The 27,923-nt window shown below is 41.9% G+C and overlaps 1 protein-coding gene across 2 annotated transcripts in view; it reads left to right on the plus strand.

Annotated features, from left to right (window-relative positions):
- ASCC3 (activating signal cointegrator 1 complex subunit 3) overlaps positions 1–27,923 on the plus strand; it is an 812,216-nt gene that overhangs the window by 589,304 nt on the left and 194,989 nt on the right. For both annotated transcript variants that reach the window (XM_075340095.1, XM_075340096.1), the window contains exons 17-22: positions 7,973–8,092; positions 8,804–8,968; positions 9,626–9,712; positions 22,911–23,087; positions 23,273–23,498; positions 25,966–26,120. In XM_075340095.1, the coding sequence (XP_075196210.1) occupies positions 7,973–8,092; positions 8,804–8,968; positions 9,626–9,712; positions 22,911–23,087; positions 23,273–23,498; positions 25,966–26,120 (930 nt within the window). The remainder of the gene's footprint in view (positions 1–7,972; positions 8,093–8,803; positions 8,969–9,625; positions 9,713–22,910; positions 23,088–23,272; positions 23,499–25,965; positions 26,121–27,923) is intronic.

The following is a 27,923-nucleotide window of genomic DNA, read 5'->3' on the forward strand; positions in this document are numbered from 1 at the left end:
ATTGACTAAGGCTATGACCCACTTTTGCAGAGTTCACCATGTAAGGTAAATTCATAGTTTTATTTAACAATTTTAAGCAATTTTCAATAAATGTAGGCTATACGGACAAAGTATAGGGACACATTCTTCTTAATCATTCAATTCAGGTCTGGCTCCGGCGATTTGTGACCTGCCAGCAGCTCCAATGTTTCTTTGACTACGCTGGATGTCATGACTCAATACAACTCTATGAGAGCCTCATTCTGGCTCTCATAGAGATGCATTGAGAGCTTGCCACGTAACTTTGTAACTTCTCACTTCCATCCAGTCAGAAGTTACAGTCACAAGATGGTGCCAAGGGACCAAAGCGGCACCGAAAAAGTAGGAAAACGCCAGAGGGCAAGTATAACACTAGGGACAGGGGACTTTCATTTAAAGTTTCACTCCAGCACAGAATAATAAAAAAAACACTGGAGGGATGCCTTAAAAAAATGTAAAGAGAATAGTTCATCTTATAGAGCCCACTAAATTCAAACATGGTCCTGGAACATAATTTCATCATTGTAACAAGTCAGGTCATGAAGTTTCTTATTCCTAAATATCCGACTATCAACTGTTACTGGTATTTTTGAAAAGTGGGAATGTTTAGGCACCACAGCAAGTCAGGCCACAAAGCGTCAAACCACTTAAAAGTTACAGAGCGGGGCCCAGTGCTCTTCAGACTCAATGGCTGCAAAGCTCTAAATCTCTCCTGTTTCATTCCTGAGTAATCCACATTTTTCTTTTTATGTAATTAAGCTGTTATGATATTTAGATCTTTCTCCTTGAGATTCTGCCTAGAGTTTTTATTTTTGATGAAAGGGGGCATTAGCAATGTGAGACAAGTAGATGAGGATCGTAGACTGTCAGTCAGTCATTACATGTCTCACACTGGCTTTAGATTTTCACGGAGATCTATGTCAGCCCATAGATCTTAATAGATCATTTACATATTAAGCAAAGCATGCATTTTTCGGGACTAAGTTATCAGATTTCAAGTATTTTAGTCAACAGCAAATAAAGGATCAGCACTCCAAAGTTCATAAATGATTATAAGGGATTTATTCCATAATTTTTCAGGATACAAGCAAAGGAAAGAACGCGTTTTAGCTAATAAGCCTTTTTCAAATATGGCCTTCCTCTGCCTGTCACCATCGAAGATGTTAATTCCGGCACAGGCTGGCAGACGGGGGCGGAAATAGATATCAAGACCCGACCCAGATATTCCCTTCCTGTTGCACCTGTCAATCAAATAGCAGTGCATTGCTGGAAGTTTGCTGCACATATTTCTGAAATAAAACATCCAATTTCTGAACAAAAGGTGTGCTTACATTCAGCATCCTAGCTCCAATATATTACCTGCTTTCCTTTATATATGAAAATCCTGCTATTTGGTTCCCTTTAATGTAGACTGGTGAAAGTTTTACACAGATGAGCGATACAGTATTTTTCTTTATTGGCAGCTAATAGACTGCAAAGATACCTAGGATCGGACTACCTTCAAATGCATGCTTTGTAATTGCGCAGGAGGTATACGATGTGGATGGCCTGGGAAATGTAAATGTCAGAAATTGCTGAAAGCCATCACCCATGTGTATATAAATATCTCCCTTAACTTATAAGATCTGAAAAGCTGCGGCCATACTTTTTATGATTGGGGACACATATGGTCAGCAAAAGGTTCTTTTTACATCTGTCTTAGAAGGGAAATAGCCATAGATGAATTAGAGTGAATGCGACCCTTCTGCCCATAGACATGTTTCATTTGGCTCTCAAAGTTTTAAAGACTTCCTGGTTTTGAGCTGGTTACAGATGAGCTATTAACCATTTATTTTTATTTGCCACTTTAATGTTGCGCTATCCTGGCTATATCTGGAGATAGCATTAGGCAAGAGGTTTCTATTATTTTTATGTGTAACAGTTGTGGAGAATGTTGGCAGACTTAGCAAGTCATTTGGAGAAATAAAGAAGTCTATTTGCTGATATACGATGTCTTCTACTTTCAGTTGGTGCTTTAAAAGAGATAAATGGGAAACATACTGCTGGCATTGTTACCACTTTGGGGTCTTGGAAGCATAATACTGTAGAAATCCACAGCAGGCTTCCAATATACTGTAACCCTAAACTAAGACCGACAAATGAACATGAATGTGTAGTTATTATTCAAAATAATTGCCAGTTTTCTTGTATCGTCCTGGAGATCAACTTAGGTCCCGGGACGTGGAAGATGATCATAATTTTAATGCAGTCCCATACATGTATATTATTGAGCACTTGGGGGACAATTCATTATTGCATTTGCTCTTTTTTATTGTCTCGTAATTGAGATTTTTTTCCTTTGCACCTTATTCTTTTTTTACTTAGCTCTTTTTTATATCACCTGTTGCTTTTATTTGTATTTCTGTCATTGTGGGCAAGGTTTGAGGTTTCTATATGTTTTCTGTTAATTCATCAATAATGACTTTTTAAAGAGTATAGCTGAATTTTGGCTCAAATTTACTCTAGTCCCTCCCTGTCACGGGTGTGTCACGTATGACAGACAGTAATGTAGTTTCCGGCTGTAGAAGGTCGCAGTGTTTGGCAATACTAGCTGCTCTCTGACTTTCCCTTTTTTCCTGCTTGGGGTTTATTCCTTTTTCTGCAAATTTTCCAACTTTTTCAGCTGTTTATCTTCAGCACTTCCATTTGTGTATTTATATACCCCAATTCCCCTTACTCTGTGCTGGTGATAGGTCTAATAGCCTTAACAAGTCTTCAGTGCAAGCATTCGGCTTGCATTAATCTGGAGAAACTTTGTTGTTGTTGCAGTTTCTCTCCCTGACTCATTTGGAAATAAGTTATTTGTTTACTTTTCCGTGTGTATTTCCTGTGTGTTCTTTAAAGCTTAGTGGGGTTGACTAAGTGCTCATCCCATCCGTTCCTTACAAAGTGCCACTTCAGGGTCAGCCAGGGTCAGGTATCCAGCTCGGCGCATAGGTGCGGAACCTATCTAGGGTGGAGAGGGAAGCCAGCGCCCAGGGATAGTGTCACGCTAGGTACAGGAAAGTATCAAGCACATAGCGAAAGGGAAGGGAAACCCTGTGTCTAGAGAGAGGGAAGATGGTGACCCCTGACCGAACCTACTGCCGGTCCCTGGGGTCCCTCACCACCCTAGATAGGTTCTGCTCCTGTGCACTGAGCCAGATACCTGACCCTAGTTATCCCTAGTGCTAGGCCCTTAATAGGGAACGGATGGGATGAGCTCTTTGTCAACCCCACTTAGCAACTACAGAATACACAAAGGGGACACATGGGTGGAAAAGCATGAACTACTTATTATGGATAACACAGGTAGAAATTCAGCAGAGCCTTCAGCAACGAGACCACAGAGGAGTACAAACCACCTGCTTGCAACCTTGGCTTGAAGGAACTGAAAATATCACCAGCACAGTCCAAAGAATGGAAGGGAAGAGGTATTTAAACACCAAGGGAATACTGATAATCAACAGTTGGGTGGAAATCAAACTCCTGCTGGGTCCAAAAGGGAGAGAGATGAATCCAGCAGGAAATCTACCTATACCAATGAATACTGACAGCAGGAACAATGGAAAGTCAGGGAGCATTCTGCGCAGCTAGACACTGTGACCTTCTCTGGCCAGAAACCACATGACGGTCTGTTCCAGTCTATCAGTGACATACCCATTGCAGGTAGACTTGAACAGTGGTCACCATCTTCCCCTTCCCTATACATAAAGTTTCCCTTTCGCAGTTTTCTTGGTACATCCCTGTACCCAGCGTGACACTACTCCTTCCCTTTCTCCCCAATCACCAGAGATATCATGGAATTTTTGTGACTTTTTTTTTTAGCAAAGCTTGTAATTTTTTTCAGTAAAAAGCCATCAAAAGGTTAAAAACAAAAATAATTACCATTTATTTATTTCTTGAAAAATTCATGAGACATGGGCACCATTTAGAACAATTTGAACAACAAATACCACAAGACAAAAAAAGTAGACATAAGTAGTGAATTGGACCATAAACACCACTGCCATTTAGTGGGTTACAGTACAAGCAAAGTGAGATTTCTGAAATCTCTTGCACAAGCTACTTATTTTTTTCTTGTGGATTTGAAGCATCGAAGTGTTAATTCAAATCTGCATCATGTCACCACATTCAGCTTTTTTGTAGCATTTTTCAGCCATTCTAATGAAATGGGGAAAAAAAGGCAACAAAAATGCTACGGTTCTTGTGAACATACCCTTAAAATAGTTTTCCAATAAATGTTTACAGTCCCATTGCTGGACGTAAACCATAAAGGACACTGCTATTATCACAGACGACATGTAGTAGTGGGTACTAATAAAGTGTTACTAAAAGCATCCATTTAATAAGTCACCTGCAGGTTCATTTCTTTTTGTTGGTGTGTTGTCATAAATGTATCGTGGTTTTTTTATCTTTTTTTTTTTTTTTCAGAAAACGGAGAAATTAAAATCAACAAATATTGATTGTTACATGAGTGTATTTTTAATGGGGGGGGTTTAACTGAAGTTTAGTGCTTATTTCATTTTTGGACTTTTCACATGATAATAAGAATACATTTATGCAGGGAATTTTTGCTTTTTTTAGAAATTTCGTTTTTTTATGTACATTTTACGGCCCAAACAGAGTTATTTTTTTTTTCTTTCCTGGAATTTCCTGGAGACAAATTAAATGCAGCATTGAATTTCGGGTAGGGTGGCAGATTGCAAAGTTTGAAACCTGGATTTCAGATGCAGACAGCGAGGAGCTGAATTATTCAGGGGTCAGATCTACCAAACACGAGGTTTTCTTTCAATTCTTTGTTTTGTTGTTTTTTTTATTCCTTCTATACAAATGCCTAACATCCATAGAGCACTATAGACGGCTCTCGCTAATGTCTGTTACGTGTGTGTCCCATTTTAATTGATATTTATCTTAACGATGTCGAGGGTCATTTATAGATCTGTAATTGCTCATAGCACCTCTCTACTATGTGTTTTCTGTAAGAATCCTGCACTTGACCCGGTACATTATATGGATAATTACCTGAATGTTAGGAAACCTGCAATTACATTTTTTATTAACATCAGAACATGTTTATTGGTGATTACAACATAAGGATTATCCATACAAATTGATGCAAAAGGAAATCTTTAGGATTCAGGAGGCTGCAGCCTGTTCTGTTCCATAGCGCTTATGGGAGGTGGTAATTATTATGGTAAGCCCCTGGCATTGGATGGAAGGCTTTGATTGAAATAGAATATTTTACAATATACAAATATTTATTACCTGCACATTATACTGTGTATCACATCTGACTAATATAGATATGGTGGCACGTTTACCTTGCTACAAGCAATCCATAGAATAAGAGTGGACTGGAGACAAGCGTATCATCTTACCTAATGCTTTGTTTACTCTTGGTGTAATGGTAATCTCACAAGTATGAGAGGAGCCGGGAGCCTATGTATGATCATGTCCCATGGTTAGCTGTATCACACCATGGCTCCTTATTACTTATGGGCGCAGTATTATTTCATCCCATATATGATCTACTATAATGTTATCTGATTTTATATATATATATATATATGTGTATGTATGTATGTATGTACCTCCCGGCTTTTCGCCCGGGTTAATAACTGTTGTTAACAAAATAGAATGTATTAACAAAAATTTATTATGCACAAAAAAAACACAAAACAAATAGATAGAAATGTAATTATAAAAAAAGGCAAAAACTAAGCTAATATAAGCATTTAACAACATATATTTCAACACCACAGATATTCCACACAGATTTAACTAAAGTGGCCAAGTAATGTGCTCCGTCTGTCTCTTTCCAGGTCTGTCACTTTCCAGGTCTGTCTCTTTCCCTGTCTCTTTCCTCGTCTGCCTGTCTCTGTCTGTCTCTTTTTTTGTCTGTCTCTATCTCTCTGTTTCTTTCCCCATCTGTCTCTTTCTAGGTCTGTCTCTTTCCCAGGTCTGTCTTTTTCCCCATCTGTCTCCCCGTCTCTTTGTTTGTGTCTTTTCCTGTCTGTCTGGCTCTATAGGTCTGTCTCTTTCCTTGTCTGTCTCGATTTCTCGGTCTCTTTCCCCGTATGTCTCTATCAAGGTCTGTGTCTTTCCCCATCTATCTTTGTCTGTGTCTCTGTCTGTCTCCTCCTTCCCTGTCTGCCTGTCTTTGTCCCTGTCTCTGTCTGTCTTTCCCCGTCTGTCTCTTTCCCCGTCTGTCTCTTTCCCCGTCTGTCTCTTTCCCCGTCTGTCTCTTTCCCCGTCTGTCTCTTTCCCCGTCTGTCTCTTTCCTCGTCTGTCTCTTTCCCCGTCTGTCTCTTTCCCCTGTCTGTCTCTCTCTGTCTCTTTCCCTGTCTGTCTCTCTGCCTGTCTCTCGGTCTGTCTCTCTGTCTCTGTCTCTCTCTATCCGTCTCCCCACCGACATCTTATTACCTCACATATAAGCTTCTTATACTATGAATGTCTTTTGTTCCTTTAGCAACCACTCACAGCTCCTACTAATAACCTGTAGTTCCAGGCTCCATTTACTTTAATGGAGAAATGTTTTTTGGAGAGTAACTAAAGCGCGGGGCTAAATTTTCCTGTCAAAACATAGTCTACGACGTTCCCTGGGTCACATGAGGTGTCTGTGCAAAATTTCGGGATTGTAAATGCGACGGTGCAGATACACTTTTCGTTTCACTTTTTCCCCATTATGTAGATAGGGGCAAAATTGATTGGTAAATTGGAACGCGCGGGGTTAAAATTTCGCCTCACAACATAGCCTATGACACTCTCGGGATCCAGAAGTGTGAGTGTGCAAAATTTTGTGGCTGTAGCTGCGACGATGCAGATGCCAATCCCGGACATACACACACACACACACACACACATACACACATTCAGCTTTATATATTAGATAATATATCTTATATCATATCTAATATGTATCTAGCTTCTTTTTATATATAGATGTGTTGTAATGCCATAGCTATTTACCTCTATCTATCTACCGTCTTTTATTTATGTCTCTCTCTATCACCTATCCATTATCTATCTATATATTATCTATGTACTAAATAATATCTATTATCTATCTGTCTATCTATTTATCTATTTATCTGTTATCTATGTATCTATATATTATGTTTCTATTATCTATCTGTCTGTTATCTATCATCTATCCATCTATTTTATATATATATATATATATATATATATATATATAAAATGTATCTATTCTTTGTCTATTTACTACCTATGTAGCTATTATCTATTTATTTATCTATCCATCTTCTATTTATCTATTTATCTGTTATCTATATATCTATATATTATGTATCTATTATATATCGGTCTATTATCTATATATCTATCTATCTATCATCTATTATCTATTTGTCGGTTATCTATCTATATATTTATTTATCTATATATTTATCTATCTATATATTTATTTATCTATATATTTATCTATCTATATATTTATTTATGTATATATTTATATAGTATCTATCTATTCTCTATCAATCTATCTAGCTATTTATTATCTATCTGTTATCCATTATCTATCAATCTATCTAGCATCTATTTGTCTGTCTTCTGTCTATTAAATATTTATCTATCATTTATCTTTCTTACATCTATCTTTTTCTTATAATTATCTCCCTTTCTCTCAAATCTCTATGTATCTTGTCCCATTTCTCTTCCTTCCCTCCTTTCTGTCTTCCTTTGTTTCTCTCACTCACTCTTTTCTTTCTTTGTCCCTTTCTTTCATCCTTTTTCTTTATTTTTATTTCCTTTTTGCTTTCTTTCTGAGTCTTTTTTTCTATTTTTCGTTCTTTCTTTTCTTCCTTCTTTTTTTTTTCATTTTTCTTTCTTTCTTTCTTTTTAAACTGTAGTTGTCCATGTAAAATTCTGCTTTCCCTGTAGTAAGATCATGTGTATGCATTGTGTATTGCAGATCGCCCTCGGAACGGTAACCAATGTGGAGGAAGCAGTGAAGTGGCTGAGTTACACTTATCTTTTTGTACGGATGAGAGCAAACCCATTAGTATACGGCATTAGTCATAAGGTCTTTCAGGTAGGAAATCCATTTCTTATGAATATCTAACCCCTATTCTCCAGCCAGTAATGCCAGGATAAATATTTGCTTTTGTTTTCTGACATAACAGCCCTGCTTTTAGCTCATTTAGTTTAGTTCAGTGTGTTTAGGCTTTGGTGATTGAAATGGTTTTAGCCAAACAAGCAGCGATTCATGCGTATGTGAACACATTCTGTTCTGTGTATGATCCAACAATAAAGCCAAACCATGACTGTGCCGAAATGATACATACATGTAAAGAGTAACACATGTTATTATGTAGGGGCTATGGCCACTGCTCATCAGTCTTCACCAGAATTCTACTGTAAAGCTGCCAGGTTGCACAAAAATGTTACAACTTTTGATGCTTTTATGCCACCTCCTGCTCGCTCTACCACCTATATGAAAAGTAGGTGGTGCGTAGGAAAAATTAGTCAATTTACTCCACAAAAAATGGCAGAAATTGTTAAAATTTAGTCCAATTCCTGCTAGAAGTACGTTTCTTAGAGTGGTTCATGGCTGCTGAAACATATGCTAAATTCCTGAAGAGATGCAATCTTCATCAAGACTGACGTACACAACACCAGTCTTGATGACTTGTGGCCTATGCATTTGTGTAAGTTGTTTTTTAATCAGTGTTCATTCTGTGGATGTAATTAAACTTGATAGTGTTGGTGACGGGAATGTTGTTCTTTCTGCACTGGCCAACAGATGGATCCCATATTGGAGAAGCACCGAGAACAACTGGTAATTGAAGTGGGGCGGAAACTTGACAAAGCCCGTATGATTCGATTTGAAGAAAGAACTGGATTCTTTTCCTCTACAGATCTGGGCAGAACTTCCAGCCACTTTTACATTAAATATAATACCATTGAGGTACTAAATATTCTTTTTTTGCAAGTATACCATATTGAGATTAGGCAGCCTTCAGCTGCACTCTGAGAGCAGAACAGGCTGCGAAAAGACCAGTTGTGGGTCTGTTAGTCGTTTCAAACAAGGACCTATGTGGTGCTTCCAGGCATATATAAAGTGCTGTGAAGTTGAGCTGTGGTGTGCGCGTGCTGCCAGAATGACTGGCGGAGGTCCTAATGTGTAGTCAGAAGTGGAGCTTTGCGGTAAGGAGCTGAATCATGCCATTGAAGTGCCTTGGCTTGTACTCGCCAGTCGCGTGCCAGACTCAACTGGATTCATTCCAAGACAAGCAGAATGGTTTAAAGTCAAATTTGGAAATTGAGTGTCTGCTTTGATTCTTTTTTAAAAAGAACTACAAAATATATATAATATATATGTTTTGACTTTATTAAAATTTGAAAAAGGGAAGCCAAAATGAGAAGAAATGTATATAAATAGTAATATTTAAGATTGGAATCAAAATGAGTTATTTCTTGCAAACTCCCTCACATGACCCCGTGAGCCTGCCCTATTATGTTCTTATGTTATAGGCTTATGTGTCTTATTTGTATGGTCATCAGAAATAAAATATGCTCAATGTGGACTTTGCCTGCTCACTCTTATCCTTTTCTTATTTGGCAGACATTCAATGAATTATTTGATGCCCACAAAACTGAAGGAGATATTTTAGCTATTGTGTCCAAGGCTGAAGAGTTTGAGCAGATCAAGGTAAGATATTGTTGACAAGTGGCAGACGTTTTGTAACGTGTCTTTTACAGCTGTCACTTACATAGACGTGGCGTGGAACAGTTGTCTGTGGTGATTTGCTTCAATGACTAGAGCATCATTCCAGCCATGCCGCAATATGTCCAATAGAGTTTTTTATAGTAATTGGTCCCAGGAGGAGCTTGAAACCCGAGCTGGGAATTTTGTCTTCAGTAAACTGTCAATACATTGACTTGTTAATTACCACAACAGTACCGATCTGTAGGATGTTTCCCTACGGTGGAATGTTTAATATTCAAAGAACAAAGTAAATACATATACCACTATACTCTTTTCCAGTACTACTGTAATGTGTACATATAATTCAGCATCTCTCTAGTAGTTTTTAGTCAGCCATTTGTTTTCTTCATTGTCTGTGCCGTTGCTTGGTTTACCTTCAGCAAAGCTTGTGTAATTTGATGATTTCGTACATTGCCCTTAACCCAATAATATAGGCTGCTTATAAACATGAGCTAAAGTAGTGGTCCCCAACCGGTGGCTCGAGAGCCACATGTGGCTTACAGGCCCATAATGAATGGCTCACAAGTGTCTTCTAGTTTGGTGCATTTGCACCAGGTCGTGCAAAAAGCTGTGAAGAGAAGGTCTCTAGATGGTGACATTTGTGAGCAGCCCCTGACAAAAGAGCAGATTTGGATGGAGGTAGGAAACCCTGGATATTGTATACTGCCTCAGTGTGGTAATTTTTGTGGAAAAGCTTTGGCTGTCATTCAGGGCCAGACTGGGACTGAAAATCAGCCCTGACATTTGAAATCAGACAGGCCCACCTGATATGAAGTTAATGTAAAATAAATTTATCGATTTGTGGATTGCCTGAGCAAATTTACAGTGACCGAACTGCTTGGAAGCTAGAATTATACTTTGTGGAATTTAAGTTTCCCTACAGAAAATTTAGAGGATTAGCCTAAGGGTATGTTAACACGCGGCATCTTTTTTTTACCACAAAGATTCAGCGTTTTTGTCCCAAAAAAAGCACCATAAACACACTGCAGCAAAAACGCATCAAAGAATGCAATGTGTTTTTTACGCGTTTTTACTGTGTTTTGACCAATTCATTTTTTATTGGGCTGAAAATCTAAGGGCTCAAAAACGCTGGAAAAATGCGAAAATATTGACATGCTGCATCTTCAAAAATGCAGCCAAAAAAAGATGCCCAGTATGTACAGCAACATAGAAATCTCATAGACTTTGCTGGGGGAAGGAAATGCATGCATTTTGGTGCGTTTGTGTGACCTCACAAATGCACCAAAAACGCATCAAAAGTTGTCCTGTGTGACCTTAGCCTAAGGGGTTGTGTACAAGTTAAGTAATTAATGCAGAAAATTGTAAATCATTTGTGCATCTCTTGGTAACAAAAATGCAGCACAAAATATTTGCGTTTTTGACATGCATTTTTTGGTGCAGATTTTTTACCTGTCTGAAATTTCAAGCAAAAATGCTGAAAGAATTAACATGCTGCAGATTTAAATGTGCACCAAATCTTCAAGGAAAAAATAGTCAACGTCATGAGATTTCAGGATTCTTATTCATTTTCCTTACATCAGGAAACCTTTTGGGTTTTGTGACAAATCTGCACTGACAAAAACGTATAAAAAACTCGTCAAACACAATTTGTGCACACAGCCTTTTGCTGGTTTCAGACGTCCGTGTTTAGTCAGGTACAAGTCACACGCATGGTTATGGTCATGTCACGTGTGACATCCGTGTTTGCATACGTGTCACACGTACCGGAGAAAACATGGGTAACATGGGTCTTTTAAATGAAAAGATTTTCTATATTCACCTGTATCCAGCGCTGTTTTTTTCGGCTCTGCTGCCTTCCGCGTCTGACCACCACTCATTAGGGTACTTTCACACTTGCGTTCAGCGCAGTCCGTCACTATGGAGAATAGCGCAGTCCGTTAACGCACTGCGCTATTCTCCATAGACTTGTATGGACGACGCACTGTAACGCAAGTGTCAGCGTTGCATCTGCTGGACGACCAGCGTCGTTATTTTGACGCTGCGCCGGGCGGGAGGAACGCAGCATGTAACGTTTTTTTGAGCAGCTCAATCCGTAGGATTTCACTGCGCATGCTCTCTCTGGCTCCCTGCACCAAGGTAAATATCTGGTAACCAAGCAAAGTGCTTTGCCGATATTTACCCTTGCTACGTAATCAGGGAGTCCGACACTTCCCCGTTTGGCTCTGCCCCCTCACGCACTCTACTCCGCATGTATGTACACACACACACACACACACACACATACATATACATATACATACACACACACTCACCTGTCCTCAGCGCCATGGCCCGCTCGGCTCCACCCACTCCGCACTCCGCCCCCCGCACACATTCTCGGCGGCCGAACGATCAGCTGATTGACCGGCCGCCTGCATGTGAGAGCGCTCAGCTGATCGACCGGCCGCCGGCATGTGAGAGCGCTCAGCTGAGCACCCGGCCGCCGGCATGTGAGAGCGCTCAGCTGAGCGCCCGGCTGCCGGCATGTGAGAGCGCTCAGCTGAGCGCTCGGCCGCCGGCATGTGAGAGCGCTCAGCTAAGCGCCCGACCGCCGGCATGTGAGAGCGCTCAGCTGAGCGCCCGGCCGCCGGCATGTGAGAGCGCTCAGCTAAGCGCCCGACCGCCGGCATGTGAGAGCGCTCAGCTGAGTGCCCGGCCGCCGGCATGTGAGAGCGCTCAGCTGAGCGCCCGGCCGCCGGCATGTGAGAGCGCTCAGCTGAGCGCTCGGCCGCCGGCATGTGAGAGCGCTCAGCTAAGCGCCCGACCGCCGGCATGTGAGAGCGCTCAGCTGAGCGCCCGGCCGCCGGCATGTGAGAGCGCTCAGCTAAGCGCCCGGCCGCCGGCATGTGAGAGCGCTCAGCTAAGCGCCCGACCGCCGGCATGTGAGAGCGCTCAGCTGAGCGCCCGGCCGCCGGCATGTGAGAGCGCTCAGCTGAGCGCTCGGCCGCCGGCATGTGAGAGCGCTCAGCTAAGCGCCCGACCGCCGGCATGTGAGAGCGCTCAGCTGAGCGCCCGGCCGCCGGCATGTGAGAGCGCTCAGCTAAGCGCCCGGCCGCCGGCATGTGAGAGCGCTCAGCTGAGCACCCAGCCGCCGGCATGTGAGAGCGCTCAGCTGAGCGCCCGGCCGCCGGCATGTGAGAGCGCTCAGCTGAGCGCTCAGCTGAGCGCTCGGCCGCCGGCATGTGAGAGCGCTCAGCTAAGCGCCCGACCGCCGGCATGTGAGAGCGCTCAGCTGAGCGCCCGGCCGCCGGCATGTGAGAGCGCTCAGCTAAGCGCCCGACCGCCGGCATGTGAGAGCGCTCAGCTGAGTGCCCGGCCGCCGGCATGTGAGAGCGCTCAACTGAGTGCCCGGCAGCCGGTTATTGAGAGCGATCAGCTGATCGTTCACAATAGCCTGCTGCCGGTAAAACTGTAAAGAAGAAAAAAAAAAAAAGCTTTCCGTTTTGTACGATTCGTTGCATCCGTTGTGCCACTATATGCAACGCATCTGTTGCATCCGTCACACAACGCAATGCAACGGATGCCGTTCAACACAAGTGTGAAACTAGCCTTATATTTATTGACTATTCACCGCAGTGAGGAGCTGGAAGCTGGAGCAGCTGTGACGCCGCCGAGGACAGCGCCGCTGAGGACATCACCGAGGGGACTGGTGAGTATTCAGCAAGCAGTGTGTGCAGTGACGTCCAGGAGGTAATTGGAGATCCCAATGAACTCTGATGACGCTCCTGCAACACCTGCGCGACATTGGGTGTCACCACAGTGACTTCACAGGTTCATCAGAGTTCATTGGGAACTCTTATGACCTCCTGGACGTCACTGTACACACACTGCTTCCTGGATACGCACCTGTCGATGGCGATGCTGGTCTCTGGAATGATTTCCCTGGCACTGACCCCCGGCATGCTCCGGCTTTCAGGTCCTCACCACACACGCACACACACACACACCTGAATACTCACCTGTCCCCAGTAATGCGATACCCGGCTCTGATGTCCCCAGCGCTGCTCCGGCTTACAGCTCCTCAGTGCAGTGAATATTCTGTGAGTATAATGAGCAGGGGTCAGAAGTGGAAGGTAGCAGAGCCGAAGAAAACAACCTGGATACAGGTAGATAGAGAAAATATGGTTATTTAAAAGTCCCGTATTTTCTCCGGTAAGTGTCACAATGATCACATCAGTGTGTGATCCGTGTGACACCCATGCTGCCGGAGAAAAAACAGACATGACTCCGTGTGTGTGTGCGTGCGAGGTAATGAGAGGTCACAGGGTCCGTATGACAACATGGCCGTGTGAGTACCAGTATAGAATAACATGGGTACGTGTGGCATCTGTGTTAAAAATGGCTTACTGGCTAACACGGTACCAAAACCTTTTCACTTGTAACTAATAATGGATGTCACATGTACCTGAAACACGGACGTCTGAAACTGGCCTTATACTCCCCTCCTGTGCCAACACTGTTCTCAGTGGCCTTGGTGCTCACTTTCCTGCTGCTCTTGTTAGATTGGGTGCAGGACTCACATGACATAACAATCAGCGCTGATTTCACTCTTCCCGCTTTATGGCCATATGAGTGTTGCATGGATCCTGTCCAGTCCTGTGTGTAACTCTGAGGCATGAGGAGATATATGGCAGCTGCTGGAAAGTCTCATAGAGATTGGATGATGCTCAGACGATTTGCACTGTGTGACCAGATTGTTTGAAAATTCAAGCAACCGCCATAAATCTCATCCTACTGCAGACATCTCACTGGCCACAATAGAAGCCTCCAGCCCCGGGTACAGGCACAAATCTTACTGCAGCTGATGAAGTCTCCGTTCCTGCCTACAAGCTCCTCTCTGGTGGGTAGAAGAAAGGCCAAGTGCTCAGTGTGACAGCAGGCTGTCTATGTGGGCGGGTCTGCAACACTGGAGTATGCAGGAGCCGGCTGTATGTACATTACAGTGCAAGGATCTAAATAGCACGTCAGGGCAGGGAGCTGCATGCGCCTCCCTGGAGTGAGCGAGTGGCCCACTGCAGGCACCGGCCCATCTTGCATTTGCCAGAACTGCCCTATGCCCAATCCGGCCCTGCTGTCATTATACTGGTAATGGAGGCTCTGGATGTCATTATTGTGAGGGGGCGGAAGCTAAATGTACCATTGTACCATCACCTTTTCCCTGTAGACTGAGCCCTCGCAGGCAGGGTCCTTTCTCCTCCTGTACCAGTCTGTCTTGTACTGTTAATGATTGTTGTACGTATACCCTCTTTCACTTGTAAAGCGCCATGGAATAAATGGCGTTATAATAATAAATAATAATAATAATAATAAATGTTGCTCTTGAACCTTCTCTCAGAAATGAATGTGGCTCTAAGTTCAGAAAGGTTGGGGACTACTGAGTTGCCACTTGCCAACTACCCCTTCCCTTCTCTTTTTTTATGGTTTCAAAATGAATTAAAGTGTCCTTGAAGCAACCCTCCAATTTGGGACTGGAAATTCCCTCTACATTACACACATATTGTCACCATACTGTTGCCATCTGGTTACCTCTTTCTGCCTCTTCTGTTCAGACTGCCATTGCGTTTCTCTTGGCCTGGTAAGTGCAGTGGTAAGTCTAAACCCTACCATATCTGCCTGTCCTGTGCCGTGGGATAGGAAAGATGTGGAAGACGTGATTTATACTTACCAACCTACTCCCTAAGCCACTGTTATGGCCATGTTGGCAGCAGCAGGGAAGGCATGCCGATTTAAGCAGAGCATACAGTGGGAGGAAAATGGAGGGCAACACTTATTGGTGACTATACTTTTTTTGCAAGTGAAATTATTTTTGGAAAATATTCTGTTTAAAAAAACACCCTAATCCTCCAATGTAAAGTGCAATATAAATACAATAAAAATACTAAAAAAAAACAAACAAACTACTATTGTTAGTTATCATACAATGCTAAAAAGTAATTTTCTTTTTAGTCTTTTTATGGTGTTTATATGTTACTTTTCATTATGTTTAAATGTTTTCTCGATGACTACTGTGAATTGTAATTTTATAACTCTAAAGGGGGCTTTACACGCAACGACATCGCTAACGAGAATTCGTGACGCACATCCGACCTCGTTAGCGACGTCGTTGCGTGTAACACATACGAGCGACCGCTAACAATGTAAAATACTCACCAAATTGTTGATCATTGACACGTCGTCCATTTCCCAAATATCGTTCCTTGTTCTGGACGCAGGTTGTTTGTCATTCCTGAGGCAGCACACATCGCTACATGTGACACCCCAGGAACGACGAACAACACCATACCTGTGTACTCCGGCAACGAGGTGGGCGTGACTTTCCTGTGGCTGCTCTCCGCTTCAATTGGATGCCTGCCGTGTGACGTCGCTGTGACACCGCACAAACCGCCCCCTTAGAAAGGAGGCTGTTCGCTGGCCACAGCGACGTCGTTAGGAAGGTAAGTATGTGTGACGGGTAGCAGCGAGTTTGTCCGCCATGGGCAACTATTTGCCCGTGACACACAAACGACGGGGGCGGGTGCAAACGCTAGCGACTTCGCTAGCGATGTCGCAGCGTGTAAAGCCCCCTTTATTTAAAGTGTATTATTAAACATATTCTCTGTTCTCAAGAACAGTGGGATTTTTAAATCTATAGATTACAGCCAATGTCTAGATTACGAATACCTCTGTAGTTATCATCCACCTCTGCTTCTGAGGCAAGGAGTGTGCACTTGTCTGTCTTAGAGGTGGCTCAGTGGATCTGACCATCTCTAATATCCCTGCACTCCCCAGATGCAGCAGAGACAAAGCTGTGTCTTCTTGCAGTGCCATAGTTTGCACAGTTCAAATCACTGATGCAAGTATGCTCCTGACAAAACCTATCAGTTATCATGTGCTTACCACCCCTCCACAGTAGAAAGCCACAAGGTCGAGGAGCAGTGCCCCAGCACTCCCTGGATACTGCAGAGACAAAGCGGTGTCTTCTTGCAGTGCCGTAGTTTGCAAAGTTCAGATCACCGGTGCAAGCAAACCCCAGACCCAAATTATTAGTTATCAAGAGCTTACCACTAGTGATGGGCGAAGCCCCTGATGTTCAGGATCAGGAGACTCGCTCGAGTTTTTTGTAAAGTTCGAGTTTGGGGCCGGAAATAACGCAAACTTGCATCCAAACCCCGAGCTTGGACTTTACAGTTATGGGTTGGGACAGAAGGGGGGGGCTGTAAAATAAAGAATATAGTTAATAATAAACATTGTCATTATACTTACCAGTCCCGCGATGCATCCTGCAGATTCGCTAACTCCCGGCCACTTCGGCTTCCGGCTCTGATCATTAACTTCTAAAGGTATTCACTGCACTGCTCGTCACTCAGCAGTCTTCGGTTTTTTTTTGGCCGTGTTCGTGGTGACGTCAGGGTTTACTCGAGTCTCGGGTGAACCTTGACGTCACCGCGAACACGGCCTAAGAAAGCCGAAGAGTGACGAGCAGTGCAGTGAATTCCCCCAGAAGATAATAATCGGACCGGGAAGCAGAAGCAGCCGGGAGATAGAGGGTCTGCAGGACGCGTCCAGGGCCTGGTAAGTATAATCATAACATTTTTTAATTATGTGCTTATTTTACAGCCCCTGGACCCGAACTGTAACACAGGTTTCCCAGGAAAATTCGTGTTCGGGACCTTGTGCACGAACACTATGTGTTCGGTATGTACCCCGAACACAGAGGATTGGTGCACTTCTGAATAAAGAACATGAGAAAACTCCTTTAAACACTGCTCTTTTTTTCAGACTAAGTAATACGCATTACCCTTCTGAAAAGTTTAACTGTGTAATTTTTTTTTGCCATTTGTGTTTTTAATATGTTACTATGGGCAAACTATCCTACTGTGCACTTATTTTTTCTTCCATTGTGAATTGTTGGCACAGTGAACCGTTTTTACCATGGAGATCCAGTAAACCTGTTTAATAGGGCAGCATGGTGGCTCAGGGATTGACACCATTGCTTTGCAGTACTGAGGTCCTGAGTTCAAATCCCACGAAGAACAACATCTTCAAGGAGTTTATATGTTCTCCCTGTGTTTGCATGGGGGGTTTCCTCCTGCTTCTCTGGTTTCCTCCAAATCTCCTAAGACATGGTGATTGGGAATTTAGATTGTGAGCCCCAGTGGGTATGATTATGTCTGTACATCGCTGTGGCATATGATGGCGCTATATAAGGAAAGCATAATAGTAATATATAAATGATACTATGATTTGTTATGCTATCTTTTCAGAGTTTTTGGTACTACTTTTACTAATACCACCACTACTACACACAGTTTGCTTTTTGATACTTTTTTGTGCTTTTCTGTAGTATATGTTTTTTGTATAATTTTGCTATACTTTAATATAAAGTATTTTTTAATGTCATATTTTTTAAATATAATACACGTTTTGTTTCTTTTTATTGAGCCCGGGTTGTTCACACGTAGCCGGCAGTCATTTTTCCTGCACAGAGGTCTACTACAAATCAAATGAGCAGATATACTGTAGGTGTAAGAAATCTATATTGTTTTTCTAGTACAGCTGTGTTTTATTTTAGTCTATGTCTCCGTGTATCTAAGTGTAGCAGGATCTGCACAGCCATTGTGTGTGCGGTGGCGTCCCCACTCGGCAAATATGAAGTTATGCCAACATATATTGGTTTCTAATTCAAGTGAAAGGACTTTTATTTGCATGACAATTTACTCCTTTGCATCGTAGCACTTGGATTATGAAGATATGCATGTGTGATTTCCAGTGACCATCAGCGCACACCGACATTATAACTGTAATGAATACATTCCAAGTTAATTCAAGATTGCTCTAATCTGGATGGATAGACATTTTCCTTTGGTCAAATTGAAATGAAATCTCATCATTTGCAGGACGGTGGGGTTAGCAGGCCAATTTGTTTAGCATAGCAATTTTTTCTGTGTCAATGACAGCCTTAATAATAGTGATGAATAATAAAATGTAATTGTGTCATTATTAATATACTTTCAATTAGGTCGCTTTAGTTACAGAAGACCAATTTTCTCTGCAGCCTTATGAGAGAAATTGCTTTGACATAGATATTGGGTGGAAACGAGTAATAATCACATGTATTTTTGTAAAGGTCCAAGATGTGAAATATGTGGAGATATAATTTTAACAAGTAATTGTCTTGGTGGCACTCTAATCCCATTTCTTACCTTCTGTGAAGATTCTTAGGATTAAAAATATTTTTGTAATAAGAATTGTCAATGGCTCGCTTCATTTATTGTAATGAGGATAGCCCCCAAAAAAAAAAAAGCTTAAAAACTCTGCTGTTGTTTCACTATGTAAAAAATAGGGTGTTTTTTATTATATATTTTCTGCTAGGTTGAAATTTTCTTGTTTCATACTGGACAAAATCCTGGATATATCTGTTTGACTAAAGTCTCCTATCGCTTCAAGTTCAGAGCTTGAGAAGCGACATGATGTTCTCAATTCCCCAGACTTTGGTTTCATGTCGTTGTAAAGTTGAGGAGGGGAGAGAATGGTGTCGTTAGACATAGTAAATGTATACAAAAAACATACACACTGTATACTGGTGTACAAGAACAATATAAGGGCCCTTTGCAACTTAATTATTCATCATAATGCACAATTGCACCTGGCTTGGAGGTATAAATGGGCCCCTGATTAGGGATGGGCGAACCCGCCGATGTTCGTGTTCGGGAGACTCGCCCGAATGTTTTGTAAAGTTCGCATTCAGATTCTGATATAACGTGAACTTGCGTCTGAACACCAAACTTGGACTTTACAGTTATGTGATGGGGTGGGGGGCTGTAAAATAAAGAATACAGTTAATAATAAGCATTGTCATTATACTTACCTGTCCCGTGACGCGTCGTGCACTCTGTCTACTGCCGCTTCTGCTTCCTAACATCGCTGTGCTCTCCTGGTAACCAGCGCTGATGATAGGACCTTCCGTGACATCATAGCATGTGACCAGTCACGTGTGTATTATTTCATTGGCTACAGACTGGTCACATGACTATGACGTCATGCTAGGTCCTGTCAGGGCAATCGCCAGTATGCGGTGCTCGCCTGAGCATCTCTGTACTCAGTATACTCGGCGAGCGCCGTGTACCGGCAAGATGCTTTGGCACATGGTCGGCTCCCTGTCCCTGCATGTGTGCGCTCTTTACAGAGTCAGTCCACATGCAGGGACTGGTTTCCACAGCCGGTGAATAGCGGCATCGGGAATCAGGTGATCAGAGATCATCGTTGCTATAGTAATCACATCACAGTACTGTAAAAATAAATAAATAATTACAAAAATGACGTAGCGCTCCACGGTATTTTTATTCTCAGCGCAGATAAAGCAGATGGCTACGGGCTGCCACCGTTATCTGCCTGGCATTACCTTGGCTGGCAATCAAAATACAAGGAAGCCCATTCATTTTTTTTTATTTAAAAAAAAAAATGCGTGTGCTCCCGCCGTATTTTGATCGCCAGTCAGGTGAAGCCAGGCAGCTGGGGGCTGGGATTCTCAGCAGCCTGCAGCCGCCCCTGGAAATGGTGTATTGTTTTTCCAGGTGCTTTACCCGTCTCGTCCAGCGGCCGTGATGGCGGTGGTTCACTGGGTAATAAAGGGGTTAATACCAGCTTTGTATTTTCAGATGGTACTAAGCCCGAAATTTATGGTGTCACGCCAAAATAGACATGGCCACCATGAATTTCTAGGAAACAGTAAAAAAAAAAAACACAACACAGAGAACATTTTTTTATTAGAAATAAAACAAAAAACAGAGACTCCACCTTTATTATAAAAAAAATCCTTAGTCCGACATAATCCACTGGGACAGCCATGTCAGCTTCATCACTGTGCACAGACACAGTCTATACACAGTGAGAAGCAAAGAGCAAAGTCATCTCTGCTTCATCTTGTGCACACAGTCTATACACAGTGAGAAGCACAGAGAGCCATGTCAGCCTGCTGCATCGTTCTGGACAGAGCGATGCAGCAGGCTGACAGTGATGGGATGATTACACTTGCGTCTCGCAGTGCATCACCCCACTCTCCCGACATCAGGGCCTCAGCTGTGGAAATACATGCAGCTGACCTGCAGTCAGGAGGTTGTGCGCCGTGATGCAATGACACTCGCATCACAGTGCACCAGGACCTGTGATGATGTCATACTCACGTGACCAGTCTGTAGCCAATGAGGTAATACAACATTCACACGTGACTGGTCACATGGGTATGACGTCACGGCAGGTCCTTTTAGCCAGAGGTGCTTACCGGGGGGAACATCAATGATCGGACGGACGCGTTAGTAGAAGCACTAGAAGGCAGAGTCTGCAGGACGCGTCACGGGACCTGTAAGTATTATTATAATGTTTTTTTAATAACATGCTTTTTTTAACAGCTCCTGGACCCGAACGGTTACACGAACTGTAACACGAACGTCCCAGAAAGTTTGTGTTTGGGGTCGTGTGCACGAACACCATGTGTTTGGTATAGACACCGAACTTTACAGTTCGGGTTCGCCCATCCCTACCCCAGATCTCTCAGGCTATACAGATTGCACCACTGATATGTCCACCCCTGCACTGTAACAGTGTCATACTTGGGAGCCAAGGTCCCACCAGTAACATTGACTTAGGGGTTCACTGTTTACTTACATGCAATATTACCTGACCCTTAGGCGGGCTTTGCACGTTGCGACATCGCAAGCCGATGCTGCGATGTCGCACGCGATAGTCCCCGCCCCCGTCGCAGGTACGATATCGTGTGATAGCTTGTGTAGCGAAAATTACCGCTACGCCAGCTTCACATGCACTCACCTGCCCTGCGACCGTCGCTCTGGCCGGCGACCCGCCTCCTTCCTAAGGGGGGGGGTCGTGTGGCGTCATAGTGACGTCACACGGTAGGCGGCCAATGGCAGCGGAGGGGAGCAGGATGTAAACATCCCGCCCACCTCCTTCCTTCCGCATATCCTACGGAAGCCGCGGTGACGCCGGTAGGAGATGGTCCTCGCTCCTGCGACTTCATACACAGCGATGTTTGCTGCCGCAGGAGCGAGGAACAACATCGGACCGTCGCGTCAGCGTAATTATGGATTACGCCGACGCTGCACCGATGATACAATTACGACGATTTTGCGCTCGTTAATCGTATCATCTAGGCTTTACACACTACGATGTCGCATGCGATTCCGGATGTGCGTCACTTTCAATTTGACCCCACCGACATCGCACCTGCGATGTTGTAGTGTGCAAAGCCCACCTTAATCAAAAATGTAACATTGGTTCTATATAATAAACTGGGTAGTTTATTAAATGATGATGTGATTTGGTCCTGATGGAGCTTTTATCTGTGAAACGCATTGACATAATAAATCACTATGCAGGATTTACAGGATTGATTTCTTATTGGCAATGCTGTTAAACCCCTTTTATCCTCCTGTTTGAACTTAGTCTGAGCCTACTGTAACGTACAAATTTACACAAATACACAAACACACACACTCACTCACAGACAAATATACATGGTGAAACACCTTGACCTATACATCCTTACACATGCACACAGTATAACACATATCTACAATAACCACATACATTGACACACTATGACACATATACACACTTTGATAAACAATGTATGCTTTCATTGGTCCAGGGCCTGCAGAAAATTCTACAGCAATTTAAAGACATTATCACTGTCCCCATCAGGGCTCATAATCTATATGCCCTATCTGTATACCTTTTGAGTACATGGAGGAAACCCACACAAACACGGGGAGAATATACAAAAACCCAGGACTGCTGAGCAACAGTGCTAATCATCAATCAGTAGCTTCCGCTGCCTCTTTTGAAGTCTCCAGTGTCATCATTCTCCTCTTCACGTACTAACATCCCATCTTGTTGTTATCACATTCGGATTCATATGACTGGCCTTCTAAAACCTTGCCGGCTTCATCTACCATAGACAAATGGATTACCACCAAGCTTTTTAGAGGGTTAACAACAGATACACGACTTTAAAAATGTGTGCCATTAACAACTCATTGCTCTGGAAGTGAAAGTAACCTTAATTGGTTGCCACAGTTTCTCACCTATTACGCCTTTTATAGCTTTTTTTATGCTTCATATTTAATGTGTTATTTTTCTATGGCAGGTTCGTGAAGAAGAGAGTGAAGAATTAGAGCACTTAATTGATAGTTATTGTGAACTGCCGGTTGCCGGTGGAGTGGAAAATGGCTATGGAAAAGTAAACATCATTCTTCAAACGTATATTGGACGTGGAGAAATTGACAATTTTTCCCTGATCTCTGATTCGGCATATGTTGCACAGGTAATATTATAATCGCTAAATATTCAAAAATACATTGAATCTTATTGGAATTTTTTAAATGATATTTTTTTCTGGCAATCCTTTCTAGAAGTATTTTATACTGATATAAAAATCAAAAACATCTACGTTCTGTTAAGGAGTTGTTTGTATGCATTGACATTTGTTTGTTTGGTTTTTTTCCCCAGAATGCTGCACGAATTGTAAGAGCTCTTTTTGAGATAGCCCTCAGAAAAAGATGGCCAGCCATGACTTACAGACTTCTAAACCTTAGCAAAGTCATTGACAAGCGTCTCTGGGGCTGGGCGAGCCCCCTTAGGCAATTCTCGATTCTTCCACCTTCTGTGCTATCAAAGCTGGAGGAGAAGAAACTAACCATCGATAAACTGAAGGATATGAGGAAAGATGAGATTGGTAAAATGAATAAATAATAAATTGTGTATCATTTAGTACGCTACACACTAATATCATGCATTGGCACCAATATATTTGGAAGAGGATATTACCTATTACCTCCCCAATATATACAATGTCTTATGCTTTTTTATGCTATATGAGTATATATGTAGTCATAAATATATTATGAAGGGTCAGCAACATTTTTTTTTTTTTTTTGCCATGACATTTATATTCTAAACCCAATATAGTATGTATCCACTAACAGAACATTCTCTATATTATCAGTACCACTTTTTACGCAAGGCAGAACGGAGTTGCAGTGTCTGTACTCTCTCTGCATCTCTCTCTGCATCTCTATTCATTCCTTATGAAGCTGGGAAACGCTGTACTCGACTTTTTTTTGGCAACCCCCGATGCGATGACTGGAGCGCTGGTCGACCGTCTGACTTGAAGAACATTTTTTAATACATGTAAATCTGCCAATCAGTTCGGGATCCAGTGTTTGACACCCACCCATAATTAAGTTATCACCTAAGTATAGCTTGTCTCAACCGGTGAAGAACCCCATCCTTAAAAATCAAAATTTGCCATACTTGGCATTTTTCAATCTGTAACTGACTTTTTTCTGTTATGCTTTTTTCTTTCCAAAGAACCTTCTCCCATAGCACTATGATATATTCTCTTCTGTGCATTATTCACTTTTTACTGTCCTCATTCTAGTATTGTAACTAAAGAACAAAAAATTCTTCTTGGCCATATAACTTAAGTATTCTAAAATCCAAATCTCATTAAACCATACCAGGCCAATTCAAACATTGTTTTATCCTTCGTCCCAAAATAAATCTGTTTCTCCAATGTTCTACGTTTCACTCTAGATACCAATGTAGATTTCCCCAAACATATGGGAATCTCTGCTTCTTACATCTTTGCATCAAAATGAATTGGTCAACCAAATTTTGTATACTTGTTTGACTTACAAGACTCCACTGTAATTAGAGTTTTTCATTACAATTATTTAGTAATTACTTCTAGTGTTGACCCAAGCAGTCTTTTCCCTGGAAATGTAAGCTTTACATAGTATTAGATATTTTGGTGGGAAATTAGTGAGTCATAGATCCATAAAGATCTATCGAACCAACTTTGAACCACCATCACCAGAGGCAAATTATTTTCTCATGTAGACCTCTCGAGTCAATGTCTATAGCCCCAGTCTGCAAAAGTACTAGTATAGTATTGTAGTCGTAAGGCTATGTTCTTTCATTGCATAAAATCTCCACTACGGATTTGACTACATATCCACACCTAAATCTGCGACAAATCTAAAACATTGTCCGTAAGTAACACTTGCGGATTTCTCAGATTTGGCTCCGTATTTTCCATTTTCCATTTAGTTAGCATTGAATAAAGTGAAAACTCGCAATGAAAATGCGCATAATCAGATTTTCAATCCGCTCCATGCCTTCACTTTTGTGGGACTTTTTTCTGCAACATGTAACTTTGCTTTTGAAAAACACATTTGCTTGTATTGTACTGTAAAGTGCTTCGGATTTGTGGTTCGGACTCCGCACAGTAAATCTTCAAGGTGTGTACATGGCCTTAGTGGAATATCCTCAGACTTTCTAGAGTTGATTACTTGGGATGAGTGAATGTATTCTCCACTATTCGGTATCCGACGGATAACGGGCTATTCGCAACATTCGGTATCCAACGAATAAAACTACGAGAGAGAGAGACTGTGCCCGTACTGCTTACAATTCTACTGGTAAGAGAGAGAGTCTGTACCCGTACTGTTTCTGCCTTTTCCCCAGTCACCACAGCTCGCCGTTACCTCCAACGTGAAATTGTTCTGGTTTCCCATAGACTTACATTGGGTGTCGAATATTCGCGAATGGTCGAATAGTGGTGACGTATTCGTCGGGTATTCGGTGAAGCGAATATTAGGGTATTCGATCATCCCTAATGATTACCAATAGATACTAAAGAATAATATGATATTTATTTTTGAGAGACAATATGATATACATGGGATGGGAGGAAAACATGTGTCCCCCTGCCCCTGAAAGGTTCCCTTTAGTAATTCTGATTGGGTTCTATATAATGAAATGCCTGTTGTACGTTCCAGATTTACCTAATTTGTTTGGATAAATTAGAAAACAGGTAAAATCCATATCATAAATGTGCATGAATATTGCCATTTCAATGTATCCATTATTTGGTAGCTATTTTTAACTTTGGCGTGTGGAAATCCTTGATTGGGTTAACACTTATTATTCAGAGTTCCTAATACTAAAGCCGCACTGTACTAATTCCAGTTAAGTATTACAAAACATTAGAACATGCCGGGTCATAAAAGTCAGTCATTTGTACACCACAATGCAAAGCGTGCAAGCTGTAATATGCTCGTCTAAAAGCTGATTTACAAGTCTGATTGCATTAGTGTGCCTGTATATGCAAACGTTTTTAACCTATTGTACCTTTTTAGGTCACATGTTGCATCATGTGAACATTGGGCTAAAGGTGAAACAGTGCGTCCATCAAATTCCATCCATTACAATGGAAGCGTCTATCCAACCAATTACCCGCACAGTTCTTAGGGTTCGATTAAGTATCAATCCAGACTTTAAGTGGAGTGATCAGGTAATACCATCACTTCTGTATATAGTAAATAAAGATGTTGTCTTGTGTCACAATTTTCCAGTCCGTACACTTCACCTCTGTTTCCTTTTAATGTATACTTTTCTGTTACAAGATAGAATCTCTTCTAATTCCGTTACTGAAAATAAACATATGGGTTGAGGGGGTTTTCTGAAATCTGAAAAAAATGGGATGACAGACTATAAAATAATAAAAAAACACTATACACTTATTTATCATGCCCACAGCAATGACGCCACCACTACCCATGGAATGCTGCAGACAATAACTGGCTTTATTGGTCACTAGAGTTGAACAATAAGGTTTGCTCTTCCTTATTCCAGTGTCCATTCTGGTCCTTCATAGACGCCGAAACAGAGTAGTCTTCTTTTCTGCCGCCAGTTTGTTTGACCCAGCAGTCATAGAAATCTTTAAAGTTTATTAGGCCGCATGATGTCACCTCGTGATGAACATCTTGAAGTCACATGAGGTCCAGTGAGTAAGCCTCACCCAGTGTTACATTGCATCAAGGCCTAGTAAATCCAGAGGTGCAGAGTATGCCAGCTGCAGAGTTGAAAACTGCCCAGGTTCAGTTGCCATGCAAGAGTCAAGTGGCAGGACTTGAGTCCACACTTTGTGTTCACGGCATTTTGGACGCAGGATGCTTCCGCTACGTCCAAAACGCTGTGTTGTACAGTACAAGCACCTTGGATGGGGTTTCTAGAAATCCCGTGCCCATGGTGCTTATTTTTCCCGCAGCAAACACTAATTTGAGGTGCGGCTTTCCGCACTGCAGTATGTCAGTTGTTTGCTGCAGAGTTACAAGTGTCCTCCATTGGGAGAACACAAGCGAGAGACCACAGCGCACTGAACCCTGATCGTGGGTACAAGCAGCTGTGGTCTCTGCGTTCTTCTGCGGAGGAGACGCATGGTCCCGCAGGTCAGAACCTGCCACTTCCAGGACACAGCGAGTCCTGATTGCGTGCACAAACCCTTAAGAATTGACAGCTATTCCTGTATATAAACTCCATAAATTAAAAATTAAAATTGCTCAAACACTCCAGAAAATTCATAAATTTTAAATTGCATTAGAAGTTTTTTTTTTTTTAATGTATTCTTCTCTTTAATCTATATATGAGATAACTACAATTTTGTGTCAATCTGTCAGCATTGGGAAAATAACTAAAATATTATTTCACATGGTATGCAACAAACAAACTCATAAACTAGACTAGATTATGTTGTCTTTTTAGAATCCATAATTTCACTATTTTATTCTAATAAATAAATCTTATATATGGGAATGTGTATATATTTCTACACATATGTTTGTGTATATGTCACCTGTCTCACCACTCCCTGAACAAGCGAACTGCGCAACACACGTTGGAGTGGGAGGTTAGGAAGCAGGAGCTGTGTCGCTGTGCTGTCATTAATCTGTATGTAATCCAATATATTACATTTTTATATCTCTGTAGACATAATTGTTACCTAACGATTATTTGTTGCTATGCTCCTTCTTGTTTTTTAATGGCCACTGTGCCTTCATGGATAAGTATCTAATATATTCCATTTCATCACTATTATCTAACCATTATTTGCTGCTATTCCCTTACTAGTTTTTTAATAGTAATTTTTCTTTTTTAGATCCACATTTTCTTAGAAATCCCTATACATACATATACGCAATAAGGCTAGGGCCGTATTTTCTCCATCGTAGAAAAACGTCTTGATTATACTAATCAGACTCTGATCAGAGTAGGGTCCATTTTTCTCGGATGTGGAGAAGAATTTAAATAAAAAATT

The sequence above is a fragment of the Anomaloglossus baeobatrachus genome, chromosome 3 (genome assembly GCF_048569485.1).
Source record: "Anomaloglossus baeobatrachus isolate aAnoBae1 chromosome 3, aAnoBae1.hap1, whole genome shotgun sequence".
NCBI classification, from domain to species: Eukaryota; Metazoa; Chordata; class Amphibia; order Anura; family Aromobatidae; genus Anomaloglossus; species Anomaloglossus baeobatrachus.